At 47.2% G+C, this 13,018-nt stretch overlaps 1 protein-coding gene across 3 annotated transcripts in view; it reads left to right on the top strand.

Annotated features, from left to right (window-relative positions):
• The window catches only part of rps6ka1 (ribosomal protein S6 kinase a, polypeptide 1), a 32,862-nt gene extending 20,303 nt beyond the window's left edge, over window positions 1-12,559 (top strand). Inside the window, exons 1-22 of one of the 3 annotated variants that reach the window (XM_068726278.1) lie at window positions 1,853-1,927; window positions 2,788-2,841; window positions 5,208-5,324; window positions 5,410-5,491; window positions 6,057-6,137; window positions 6,238-6,317; window positions 6,412-6,518; window positions 6,973-7,010; window positions 7,430-7,572; window positions 7,695-7,765; window positions 7,892-7,980; window positions 8,063-8,127; window positions 8,255-8,357; window positions 8,600-8,730; window positions 8,985-9,110; window positions 9,242-9,331; window positions 9,410-9,568; window positions 9,784-9,945; window positions 10,036-10,112; window positions 10,205-10,322; window positions 10,426-10,563; window positions 10,647-12,559. In XM_068726278.1, coding sequence (XP_068582379.1) covers window positions 1,883-1,927; window positions 2,788-2,841; window positions 5,208-5,324; window positions 5,410-5,491; window positions 6,057-6,137; window positions 6,238-6,317; window positions 6,412-6,518; window positions 6,973-7,010; window positions 7,430-7,572; window positions 7,695-7,765; window positions 7,892-7,980; window positions 8,063-8,127; window positions 8,255-8,357; window positions 8,600-8,730; window positions 8,985-9,110; window positions 9,242-9,331; window positions 9,410-9,568; window positions 9,784-9,945; window positions 10,036-10,112; window positions 10,205-10,322; window positions 10,426-10,563; window positions 10,647-10,769 — 2,199 coding nt within the window. In that variant the 5' untranslated portion in view covers window positions 1,853-1,882 and the 3' untranslated portion in view covers window positions 10,770-12,559. Of the gene's footprint in view, window positions 1-1,852; window positions 1,928-2,787; window positions 2,842-3,547; window positions 3,956-5,207; window positions 5,325-5,409; window positions 5,492-6,056; window positions 6,138-6,237; window positions 6,318-6,411; window positions 6,519-6,972; window positions 7,011-7,429; window positions 7,573-7,694; window positions 7,766-7,891; window positions 7,981-8,062; window positions 8,128-8,254; window positions 8,358-8,599; window positions 8,731-8,984; window positions 9,111-9,241; window positions 9,332-9,409; window positions 9,569-9,783; window positions 9,946-10,035; window positions 10,113-10,204; window positions 10,323-10,425; window positions 10,564-10,646 lie in introns of those variants that run through there. The other 2 variants (XM_068726276.1, XM_068726277.1) reach the window with 2 other exon arrangements.
• Window positions 12,560-13,018: the final 459 nt, after the last annotated feature.

Consider the following 13,018-nt stretch of genomic DNA (forward strand, 5'->3'; position numbering starts at 1 on the left):
TGCTAGTTCTTTGTTCTCATTCAGCCGGAACCTCAACTTTTTATTTTTTCTCCATTTGTCTCTTCTTCTATGACGTTCTTTAAATCTGTTCATCCGGCCTGTAATACTAAGCTAGTGTTGAAGCACCGTGTTGGGATGTGTGATGATTGTCCAGCTGCAGCACTGCCTCCTCCCACTCCTTCCTTCCCTCGTTCCTCCTCTTGCGGGTGTTGCTAGACTAAGTGGGAGGATGAATGGGACAGGTTGAAGTTGGACAGGTGGAGAAACTTTTCTGGCGAAGTGGAAAGAAGGCGTGTTGTCAGAGCGGGCCGTTCCTCAAAGGAAGAAAGTGATAATGAACAGGAAAGGATGAGTCAGCCCTGCCTGCAGAGAGGATGATGAAGAGGCAGAGAGGGAAGAGTTCCAGACTGATGCAAACAGAGGGAGACATTCCTGCCTCTCACATTCCAACACAACGCTGAACCAAAGGCGCTCTGACACGGAGCCGTCACTGATGGGGACTAAACCGCTGCTTTAATCTGCATGTGTGTTCATGCAGTCATTAAGTCTGCAGTTCTACATGTTGGTAAGGGGTTAACAGTCTGGGTTGGTAGGTGGACAAAAGCAGAATCACTATTCCACTCTTTGTGTGTCTTTTACTCTTCACTTCTAATTGATCTTTAATTCTTTGTCAGTCGAGGTGCTGCAGCTCAGCGGTGCAGCTGTTCTCTCCTCTTTGTCTGCTCAGACGGTCTATTGTAGGACCTTTGTTTTCACAGTAATGAGACTGAAGCACGGCTGGTTAGATGTTTGGACTGCTCTGTCTCCCTTCATGTACACTAGTCTTCTCCCCCTCTGGACTTCCTCTCTGGTTCTCCTCCTCTCCGTTCCAGCAGTTAGAACTGTCAGGTTCTGCTCCTGCTTCACTTTCCAGGAAAGACGAGAGACTACAGTGAGACAAATTCTCTAATTGTCTTCTTCAGCTCTGCTATCTTCTCACTCTTCTGAACCTCATTGTGACGTTAGGACAAGAGGCTTCAACCTGCTGCTGTGATTGGTCAGCCTCTGTCACCTCCCACCGGCTCCCCGTCGGTCCCAACTTGTGTCTGCTTTGTTGTAATAACGAGGGATCCAGTGGAGGAGGCGTGTCCTAACGATGTGAACATGCCCTTACTTGGCTAAAGCTCTGCTCTCTTTGGAGCGCTGGTCTAGCTGTGGACTTGCACTGGCCCCTTGTGTTTATCACAGACCATTACACCATGTCGGTCTGACAGGAGGTGCATCTGCTTCCTGTCAGCTACTGAAGGTCCAAGTTTCAACTGGCATGCAGCTCCCGATTCCAGCGGCTGCATTCACCCAGAGGAAAGTCAAACTTCAGACAGGATTGTCATTTTCTCAGAAATCTCTGATTCTTCATGTCTCAGCATGCGGTTCACTTCCTCCTCTTCTCTGGGAACTCCTGCGGTTGCCAACAGAGGCTTGTGTAATCAAACAGGGTGCTTCGTTATGCAGAGTGAATCTCCTTTATTTGTTCAACTTCACATCAAAGTGTGTGAAGCAGTTGAGTAGACTTGAACGCCTCTGTGCTCCGGCAACAGTGTCTCTTCCTCTTCTTCCTCCGTCACTATGCACTCCCTGCTGCTTCCAATGAGGAAACACTTCCTAAGAGACACTTCCTGCAGCTCTGTACCCATTTCCTCCCTCCTACCTCTACCCCCCCCCCCCCCAGTCAATCTGCTGCTCATATCCTTTACTTCCTGCTAGTATACTCGTCCGTCCGTCATGTTGGTGTTGCATACAGAAAGTGTTGGCTAACTCATGACGTAGACGCTGTGTGCGGTATTTGTCAGAGTGTGCATGTCTCAGAGATTCACTGACACCAGTGACATGGAACTCTACGGACATGTGGAGCCTCATATTCCGCACCAAAACCCGTCGCACACAAGAGGCAAGTGGTGGCTTGTGTTCATGTTTGCTCGTCATTAATCTCAAGTTGATGTTGAGAGTGTGGGTGGTGCCGGGGCACTGTGTGTGTGTGTGTGTGTGTGTGTGTGTGTGTGTGTGTGTGTGTGTGTGTGTGTGTGTGTGTGTGTGTGTGTGTGTGTGTGTGTGTGTGTGTGTGTGATGTTGAACTTCCCAGCTCTGAAGGGAGAGAAGCGCAGGAGGACGTATTTATTTATCTTCCACCTCCTCGATGCTTCATTTTGTTACTTCATTCAAACTCAAACTTCGGTCCTTTTATTATTTCACTTGTGCAATCGAGTTCAAGCTAGTGCTAATCCAGGAAGTCACTTTGTGTTTCGCCGTGTTTAGTGTTCAGCCTGTGCGTTGATGCACTGAACAGTGAAATGAACACGATAACATTGAAGCAGTTCATCCAAACCCTTTTGATGAGCAGAGGCCATTAAATTCTTCCACATTCTTAAACGCCTTCATGTGTGAGTCAGACACGTTTGGTGAAATTATAAATTTGAGCAGCAGTTGTTCTGGGAAGTCCAGCTCCCGCCGCTAGTAAATGATCGAGCTGGAAGGAAACCAGATCGGTTTAAGAAAAGAGGAAGTGAGAACAAGGAGGGAAGAGAAGCTTCCTGTCACTAGTGTGGCAACCATCCCACTCTAACCCTGTGTGTGTGTGTGTGTGTGTGTGTGTGTGTGTGTGTGTGTGTGTGTGTGTGTGTGTGTGTGTGTGTGTGTGTGTGTGTGTGTGTGTGTGTGTGTGTGTGGACTTTCTATTTGTGTCCAGTACATCTGTATTATTTGTATTTCCTTCGTATTGAATACGATATGTTCTCTATGACCTCCTCTCAGAACGTGTCTCAGATCTCCTGGATAGAGAGGGAATTTGCCGATATTAGAGTCAAGGTAAGCTCTGACCTCGTCTGCTGTACAGCTGCTCTGTATCAACCCAGGCTGCTGCTTACAGTAACATCTGTCAGGCTTACACACTTTTGCATTTTTGTGTTCTCTGCCCTCTGGAATCTCAAATCACCAATCGCAAAACCGTTGAAGTCGACCTTTTTCCGAGTCAGGGCCGCGATGCAGCGATCGAATGTTGGTGGAACAGGTCTGCTGAGGCTGGTTGTGCTGCACTGTTTGGTCAGGAGAGACGTTGACTCACGCTGTATTTACATGGGCGTGTAGTCGCCTATCCTCTTTTGTTGAAGAGGATTTACTGCGCAAAGAGCAATAAAGTGAGAGACGGACGGAGGGAAAAGAGCGAGAGAGCCGTTTCAAGAGACGGGATCAGCAGGAATGGACTATTATAATAAGGAAGAGGGGGACACATCGTCCTCTCTCTGTCCTCACGCTGCAGTACTGTTGAATTGTGGGTAAAGAGAAGTGGATTACAGATAACACAGGATCATGTAGTGACGTATTGTATGATTATTATTTCCAACTCTCTTCCTTTCTTTGTAGATTGTGTCTCTCTCTCACTCACTCACTCACTCACTCACTCACACAGCTGCAGATGTGTGTGTGTGTGTGTGTGTGTGTGTGTGTGTGTGTGTGTGTGTGACTTGTTGGGTGCAGGACTGTGAGAATATGAGTTCTTCCTGTTTGGTTCTAGTTCACTTCAGCTGCAGTCAGTCACTGAGGAGACAACACAGAGAGAGGGAGGACAGGAGAGATGATGAAGATGAAGAGTTGATAAAAACGTAGAGCTGAATGTCCACAGAACTAATCCTGACATGAGTGCACAGATGAGTCTAAAGTGAGCTTGAGGTGAGGTTTGAGATGATTTCTGAAGGTTAGTGCGGCGTTTGTCTTCTCGAGGACATGAGAAGGACGATGAAGGAGAGGCTTTGGCAATGTTGAGATGGAAAAGGACAAGAGAAAGTTCACCCTGAGCCGCTTGCTGACCCTCTACCTGTTCAGAAAGGACAAAGCGTTGGCCGGCAGCCCTCCACACGCTAACGGCTGCAGATCAACAGACACCAGCACTGAGGCTTTACCTGCGCCGAGGAACCGCCGGAGGGTAAAGTGATCCCTCCTCTTCATGAACTCTGAGTATTGTCTCCAGAGCGCCGTAATGTTGTCGTTCAGCACAGTCATTGTTTAATGAAGTAGCAGAAGTGGGATTTATTAACGCTGCAGAGCTCCGACGAGACTCCACGCTCGCTGTCATCTGTGGTTGTTTAGAGGCAAGGTGCAGCTGAGAAGCTGCTTGTTCACCCAGCGCTGGTTTCCTGTTTTCAGATAAAACCCCAGGCTGAGGTGGCCTGTGCTGCTGGCTGCTTACGGTGCGTTGTTGAAGCTTTAGCATTGTGGTTATGACTGGAATGAACAATCGTGTGAAAATAGAGAAAAGCAACAAATGCAGTAGTTGAAGAGAATGTTGAATTACTTAATTGATTCATTTATCAATAATCAAAATAGCTGTACATTATTTTACTGTTGACTTCTAAATAATGAATGACAGTAGATCAGGTGAAGTGATGCATTTTATTTTGATTGAACAGTAGAATAATTTCAGGAGGTGGATCCAGTAAATATGTGGTATTTGTACTTGATAAATGCGAGTGTACATGACGTTGCTTGTACACATGATGTGCGTCACATCTTGTGTCTGCAGACGATGAATTCAAGGGAGAAACTGGCTCAGACAAGACGTCCTACTTTCTAGTCCCACCTTTTGAAATGTACACTTTTAAAGAATGTGAGGTAAAACAAATAAAATAAAATAAACCATGTTGTCCCACCAACCACAGTACGAGTGCAGGGAAGTGAGAACAACACTTGTTCATGTGGTTGATGCTGTTGTGAAGGGTGTCGATGTGTTGTGGGTGAGGTTGACACCAGGTCAGCGTGTGTTCTTGTGTTTGAGTTGTGAGCAGTGTCAGAGCTCCACCCTGTACAGAACCTGTATGTGCAGAACGTATACAACATGTGTCCTACAGCAGAACACGAACCACTGGAGGCATTTCACACTGCAACATCACAAGAGACTCATTTTAAACAATGCGGTCGCCATCATTTCCAGAAACTACACAAACAAACCCACGTCGACCTGACTTACTGGGTGTTATCGCACTGTTTACTGTGCTTCCTCTTTCTGAGGCGTTTTATTTTCATATTTTGTTATTTGCAGCAAAAGAAAACTCTGATGAAAGAACTTCTCTGTTTGCACAATCCTTCCAAACACACGGCCTCCTCTCTGTTGTAGCCGTTTGTTCTGCGAGGACTGACTGGGTTAATCGTGCTTTTGCTCTCTCTTTCGCACTCTTCAGGAAGATGGAGACATCAAGGAGATCAACATCACCCACGTGGTCAAGGAGGGCTCAGAGAAGGCCGACGCCTCTCAGTTTGAGCTGCTCAAAGTGTTGGGACAAGGATCCTTCGGCAAGGTAGCCGCTGCCTCTCCTGCTCCCTTTGTCTGACGTTGCTGTCTGCCCCCTCGATCTCTCAATCCCTCATCTGGTGTAATTGCAGGTGTTCCTGGTGCGAAAGGTGACCAACCCCGATGCCAATCAGCTCTATGCCATGAAGGTCCTGAAGAAGGCCACGCTCAAAGGTACAGGAGGCTCAGGAGGGTTCTATCACGGTATCTTCATGAAGAGCAGCATGAGCAACCTGCTCCTATTTAGTGAACAATGTTGATGCATCGTCCCTCTTTTAATTCACTGCATGCTGAAACTACTCACAGCGTTGTTGTCTGCAGCAGTTGTGTGTCTGTCTGCTTTCTCTTTTGTGAGGATTGCGTTCTTTGTTTTAAAGTGAAAGTACCCTCAGTGTCGTATAAATCTTTTCCTGTAACTCAGAGTGAACTGCACTCAGTAGAAGTATGTGATCCCACAGTAGAAAGACAACCACAGCTCAGTTTGTTGTTTTCACTGTAGTACAGGTGGTCTCGTTCTGGTAAACATGGTCCCGTGAGCGGATGTGGTGCAGTTTCACTTTGCTCACCACACTTTGCTCTGCGTTGCCCGGCGGCCTCTTCAATTATCATTCGGCAAAGTATTGATCTTTTATTGTGAAGCCAACCAGAAACCAAATCTTTTTAACCTAATTCGGCCTACTGTTCAACGTCAACGTTTTCTACATACACACTCGGCCCTGTGCTCTTCTTCGTCCTCCAGTGAGAGACCGCGTGAGAACCAAGATGGAGAGAGACATCCTCGCAGACGTCAACCACCCATTTGTTGTCAAACTGCACTATGGTGAGTCTCTATTGATTGAACATGCTGCGTTCATCACGTCTTATTGCGGTCGTGTTTCCTGATTTGTCGGTGGATCACATTTGAGTCTTTGTGTTTGTAGCGTTCCAGACTGAAGGGAAGCTGTACTTGATCCTGGACTTCCTCAGAGGAGGAGATCTCTTCACCAGACTCTCCAAAGAGGTGAGGGTCGGCCTAAGATCCAAGAAGTCCAGTCATTTATTATTAATAATCCTTCTGTCTCACTCTCGTGTCTCTTATTGTCTCATGCCTCCAGGTGATGTTCACAGAGGAGGATGTCAAGTTTTATCTAGCAGAGCTGGCATTAGGGCTGGACCACCTCCACAGCCTGGGCATCATTTACAGGGACCTGAAACCTGAAAAGTAAGAGCAACAGAAACATGTATAGACTAATGCATATTTGATGAACCACGCCTGTTGAACCATGTGGACGTAAGAGTCCTGTGCCTGACTCCATCACCACTGACCTCTCACTAAACATGCATGGACTGCACTGACCATCAGTAAGACACATCCTAACAAAGTGAATAAAATATAAAGTAAAATATAGAATCTCATCTCATGGATCCTCAGCTGTCAAAGCACACTAACACGCAGTCTTCATGGAGAAGTGTCGTGTTCTCTAAAGGTCACATAGTATCACAGTCGTTCTTCTGTATGCTAATGGTGCCACACAGGGCTGCTACTGATCAAAAGGTCAACAAAGTACCTTTTTATGTTGTCACGGTTATTATGAATCACTAGCAGAATGAGCAGTGTGTGTGTGACGTCTTCAAATGCAAAGATTACTCAACATTTCACTGTGTTCTCCTTTTAGCATTCTCCTGGATGAGGAGGGACATATCAAACTCACAGGTGATTCTCCAGCTCCTTCCTTCACTCACTCACACACACACACACACACACACACACACACACACACACACACTCCTCTCTTTGACCTCCATCAGTCCCAGGGGATGACGGCGTTATCTCGATATCTGCGTATGGCTCTCTACTTGTTGCCTGAGTTAATTATTACATTTTTATCTCCTCTATCGTCGTCCATAATCGCCGCCTTTTATTTACTCCACCGTTGAACCGAAGGTGACCGCAGCAGATTACAGAGAGGCAATTATAGCTGAGGGGCAAATGCTGTAAGATAGCTTATTATTTATTAATGTCAGTGTATCGACAGTTGAAACGTGTAAAATAAGTGACATGTAGACACGCAGACTGCTACTCTGTGATGCTGTGTGGTGAGGCTCTGACTTTGTCTCATGGTGTGTTTCCAGACTTTGGTTTGTGTAAAGAAGCCATCGATCATGAGAAGAAGGCCTATTCCTTCTGTGGTACCGTGGAGTACATGGCACCGGAGGTTGTGAACAGGCAGGGACACGACCACAGCGCCGACTGGTGGTCGTTTGGAGTACTAATGGTAAGCGGGAACGTTTTACTAAGAATAAAGCAAATCATTTACTTTCTATATTCTACTGAGCACTAAAATAAGCGCTGTGTGCACTCATGTGTTCATTCACCGTGGCGTGTTCTGTGTCTCAGTTTGAGATGTTGACTGGATCGCTGCCGTTTCAAGGGAAGGACCGCAAAGAAACGATGGGCCTGATTCTGAAGTGAGTGTACTCGAGGTGGAAGATCAGTCCGACTCAGACGCCCGTCGTCACACACCGCTGCTTTTGAAATGCCTCTCTTGATATCTGAAATAACTAGCGCTGCCTGCCGTCCGTCTCTCCCCGTAGGGCACGTCTGGGAATGCCTCAGTTCCTGAGTTCAGAGGCCCAGTCTCTGCTCAGGGCCTTGTTCAAGAGGAACCCGACCAACAGACTGGGTCAGTATCGACTCGTGAACGGCAGCTCTAGCTCTGGTTCTCCATGTTTGTGTCGTCGGTTGATTGAGATGTTTCTTTACAGCGTCGGGTGCTGACGGTGCAGAGGAGATCAAACGGCATGGATTCTTCTCCACCATCGACTGGAATGTGAGTGATGGTCAATGTTGATACCTGCACCGTGTAAAATACACTTTCTTTAGATGATGAATCCATCTTTGTGGGAGGAAATTCTTCCACTCTATGGTGTGATTTAAAACCCTTTGTTCCTTCTTAGAAACTCTTCAGAAGAGAACTAAAACCTCCGTTCAAACCGGCGGTGGCGCGTCCGGACGACACCTTCTACTTTGACTCAGAGTTCACCTCCCGCACCCCGAAAGGTCAGAGGTCAAAGCTGAACGCTAGCTGTGACCCGCTAGCTCCATGTCCGTTTTCTTCCTCAAAGTACTTCAGTGGATTGTTGTGTTCTTCATGCTTAAAACAGTCAATACAGGATAGTTAAAGGAGACCCAGTTATCACCAGATTAACACTTAAAAACAAAGCGTGGTTTGTCTCAATGGCAGATTTGAACATGAACATCTCTATAACGAGACAGTACCAGACTTCCTCTTTGTCTTCTAGACTCCCCCGGCGTGCCCCCCAGTGCCGGAGCTCACCAGCTCTTCAGAGGCTTCAGCTTTATTGCGTCGACTCTGTTGGAGGAGGAAGGTTCAGTGGAGTCAGTCAAGCCCCCGCCACACCCAGTGGTCCAGGTCAGAACCAGTAGTGTCTTCACCGTGTTTTTCTTCTTCATTTAAACTGAGTGAGTGAGATCAGAGTTCAAGACTGATCAGAGTTCAACACAAGTGTGAGTTAATACTGAATACATAAACTACAGCTGTCTAAAGAAAGAGGGGAACAATGTGCACACAGGGAGAAGAAGGGAATAAAATGTCTGAACAGACTCAGCTCTGTCAGTTCTCAGACCTTTACTTACTCCTCTTCTTCACCTCCTCTTCCTCTGCAGCAATTACACGGGAAGAACCTCCTGTTCAGCGACGGCTACGTATTGAAGGAAGACATCGGCATGGGCTCCTTCTCCGTCTGTAAACGATGTGTCCACAAGGCCACCAACGCAGAATACGCTGTCAAGGCACGAACACACACACACACACACACACACACACACACACACACGTTAAGAAAAATAATCCTGTGAAAACGCACAACAATCACAGCTGTATCTTAATATGTATAACTGTAATATTAATATTGTGACAACAGATGATAGAGAAGACCAGCACAGACCCCTCTGAGGAGATTGAGATCCTGCTCAGATATGGACAGCACCCGAACATCATAACGCTGAAGGATGTGAGTATGAATCGCTGTGAGGGTTAACTGTGCCAGCTGTCAGGGGAGTGTTGAGTAACGCGTGCCGTTGTGTCTCAGGTGTATGACAATGGGAAGCAGGTGTTCATGGTGACAGAGCTGATGCGTGGAGGAGAGCTGCTGGATCGGATCCTCAAACAGAAGTTCTTTTCGGAGAGAGAGGCCAGCGCTGTGCTGCACACCATCACCAAGACCGCAGAGTACCTCCACGCACAGGGGGTGAGGACTACTAGGAACACTACCGGCGTCTTCTGGGGACCGAACCGCTGCAGCTTAGTCTTCCTCTTTTAAAACTATCTGAGAACTTTACTGTTAGATAGATCACAACCCACTGAGCCTCATTCATATCATACAGGACTCACGTCTCTGTTGCTTTGCTTCGTTGTGCCTCAGTTATCTGCGTTGTCTTCATCACTCCTCCTGCTTCGCTCCAGGTGGTGCACAGAGACCTGAAGCCCAGCAACATCCTCTACGTTGACGAGTCGGGGAATCCGGAGTCCATCAGGATCTGTGACTTCGGCTTCGCGAAGCAATTGCGCGCCAACAACGGCCTGCTGATGACCCCGTGCTACACCGCTAACTTTGTAGCTCCCGAGGTGAGAGCAGTCACTTTTCAGTCTCGTGCCCTGGATGACGTTGAGTTGAAGCTTGACGGTGTTTAACGGTGAAATGAAATGTCGTTGAAGGTGTTGAAGCGTCAGGGCTATGACGAAGGCTGTGACATCTGGAGTCTGGGAGTCCTGCTGTACACCATGCTGGCCGGGTGAATAGCAACACCTTCTTCTTCAAACGGATTTGTTTCCCCTCGCTGTTCTTCTAAGTCACTCCGTCATCCGTCTCCTTTTCTTCCACCAGTTTTACTCCATTTGCCAACGGACCTGAGGACACCCCAAATGAGATCCTGAACAGGATAGGCAACGGTCACTTCAGTCTGACTGGAGGCAACTGGGACACCGTGTCCGAGGCTGCCAAGGTAGAGCTACACACCTCACCGACGGCTCCCTAGCTCACGATCCTCAGAGAGGACTCCAGTCTCCTTCTGTCACAAGTTCATGTTTACTGTGTGCTCCCTCTAGGACCTTGTTTCCAAGATGCTTCATGTGGACCCCCATCAGAGACTGACCGCTAAGCAGGTCCTCAAACATCCCTGGATTGTCCAGAGAGACAAGCTACCCAACAGCCAGCTCCCGCACCAGGACCCCAAACTGGTCAAGGTGACAGATCTTAACACTTCTCTAATTACCTCTGAATGGCTTTAGTTGAATCATTTAATCACCGTGCTGCTGTTTATGTACAGGGTGCCATGGCAGCCACCTACTCCGCCCTGAAGAAGTCACAGCCGACTCCAGAGCTCAAGCCCATCGAGAGCTCCTTCCTGGCTCAGCGGCGCGTCAAGAAGCTTCCCTCCACCTCCCTGTAGAGACTCCACACAACCAACCGGCTCACTGGAGACTGAGCAAAAGCACCCAGTCAGCTTGCACGGGGACTCGAGGGTCCACCCGCCTCTACCAGCCAAGGAACTCTGACTGTGGTCCTGCCCCCATCTTGTGAAATCAGTTGTCCTGCTGTGGCGATCATCCTCTTTTGGGCTCATCAGCTGCTGTAAGACAGTCTCCGTGGACTAGCAAAAGGTCCTGAAGATGGGGGCGATGAGGGCAAAAAAATAAAAATGGCTGCAGGTTTTTGGCAAATGTATTAGCGCTGTGTGTGTGTGTGTGTGTGTGTGTGTGTGTGTGTGTGTGTGTGTGTGTGTGTGTGTGTGTGTGTGTGTGTGTGTGTGTGTGTGAGAGAGTGTGTGTGTTTGTGCATGACTAGCAGAGTCGATGCAGCCATCATGTTTCAACCGTGACAATGAAAGGTTTCTCTCCTCGTTGCTGTGATTGGTCATCGTCCAGCTTGCTGCACGCCTGTCTGTCCGCTGCTTGGTTGTCCGTCATCCTGTTCTTTTTGTAACGTTAATGAGCTTTATATTAGCGGGTGTGCTGCCAAATCAACCTGTGCCAACGGCACTCACCACAGTACTGTCCAACTGCTGTTCAATGTTTGGGAAAGAGCATTATTAACATGAATATTAAACATTTCTGCCATCAATGCCTCTTTGGCTTTGGTACAGCCAGGACACGTGGATTCTGGGAAATGTCAAATGCTGATGTTTTGGTTAATGTCAATCTATGCTTGTATTTTGTTTTACAGAGAGCGTTTGTGTGTGTGTGTGTGTGTGTGTGTGTGTGTGTGTCTGTGAGAGTGTGTGTCAGTTGCATGACTTGCAGTCCGTGTGTGTGTGTGTGTGTGTGTGTGTGTGTGTGTGTGTGTGTGTGTGTGTGTGTGTGTGTGTGTGTGTGTGTGCTGTCTTACAGGATCCTGCAGGGTCATGTGCATGGTCCGGTGGCGTGATGATGTCATGTGGCTTCCTTGTTTCTCTCTGCTCGGTCAACCTGCTGCCACCGTTCGAGATGTCTGTTCTTTTTATTCCTACACAACTAGTGAACTAGGTGGCTTTCTGTGAAAGAAAACTTGCCCAAGGAACAGTGCGGCATGTTAAAATTCTATATTTGCTTTTTCTTTTCTTGGTTTTCATTTATTTTCTCCTCTGTGTTTCTTGGGTAATGCATATTGAATGCTGTTTCCTGTGTTGGCTGCTTTTGTTGTTTGATTGTTTTGTTCTTTTTCTTTTTGTCCAAAGAAAGATTGATTAAAATAGTGAAAGACACGCTGAGCACTTCAGTGTGTGGACGTACAGCCGTACAGGTCTCTCACAGCCTCTCTGCTTAAAACGGTCGAATCACTGGTTGCTATTATCACACAGACCCTCAGCAGTCCTGTGTTTTAACTCTCATGCATTAGATTTGAATTCTGTTGATTGTAGAACACGCTTCATTTTACTGAACCTCGATTTGAGACGTGCTAGATAAGAGCAAGTGTGTCTCTGTGTCAGTGACTTCACGTGAGCGGTGCTGCTCTCAGCTCGGTGCTGGGCCTCCAGGTGAGGCAGAATGTCTTGCATGGACAAACAGCTGTACATGAGAGCAGAGGAGACCTGTGTGGCTGCGTCTGTGAACCGGCTGTCTGACCTCAGAAGGTTCATTATAATTCTTGTTTGGTGGCAAAATGATCCTTCCTTTGACAAAATTTATGTTAAGATGTTATTGTATGATAAAGATGAAGATTTTTATATCTTACAACTATTAAAAATTCAGTTGCTACAACAAACTGTCTCACTTGATTGGTGTTAGCCCTCTTCAGTGGTTTCCGGGGCTGATAGAATGGTTTTAACGTGGTGGTTTACATCTAGGATTATTATTATGTGAGGATTATCACACATGAAAGATGCAGGACACGCTCAGCAGAGCTAACGTCACCCACATGTGCACGGCACACAAGCCTGCAAAAGGGAACTGAGCAGCAGTACAACAAGGAGAACAAGGAGAACAAGGAGAACAGGTATGTGTCCCGATTATCACCCAGTAAGATGTGACACACAGCATTGTGTCACGATGTGGAGTTGACTGGTTATGCATCTGTAAATCATTTCTTTCTTCCACCTTTGAATGCCTCTGACTTTAACAATCTAACCTTCATGTGAAGGCTTCAGTCGGAGGAGCGTATGAACACTTTTCAGGTGAAAGTATGTTCTCATTTTCAATCGTCTCATGAATCAGGTTTGGCTTC

Source organism: Cebidichthys violaceus, unplaced genomic scaffold, assembly GCF_023349555.1.
Source record: "Cebidichthys violaceus isolate CVI_PGR_0920_01 unplaced genomic scaffold, fCebVio1.0.p SCAF_39, whole genome shotgun sequence".
Taxonomy (NCBI): Eukaryota; Metazoa; Chordata; class Actinopteri; order Perciformes; family Stichaeidae; genus Cebidichthys; species Cebidichthys violaceus.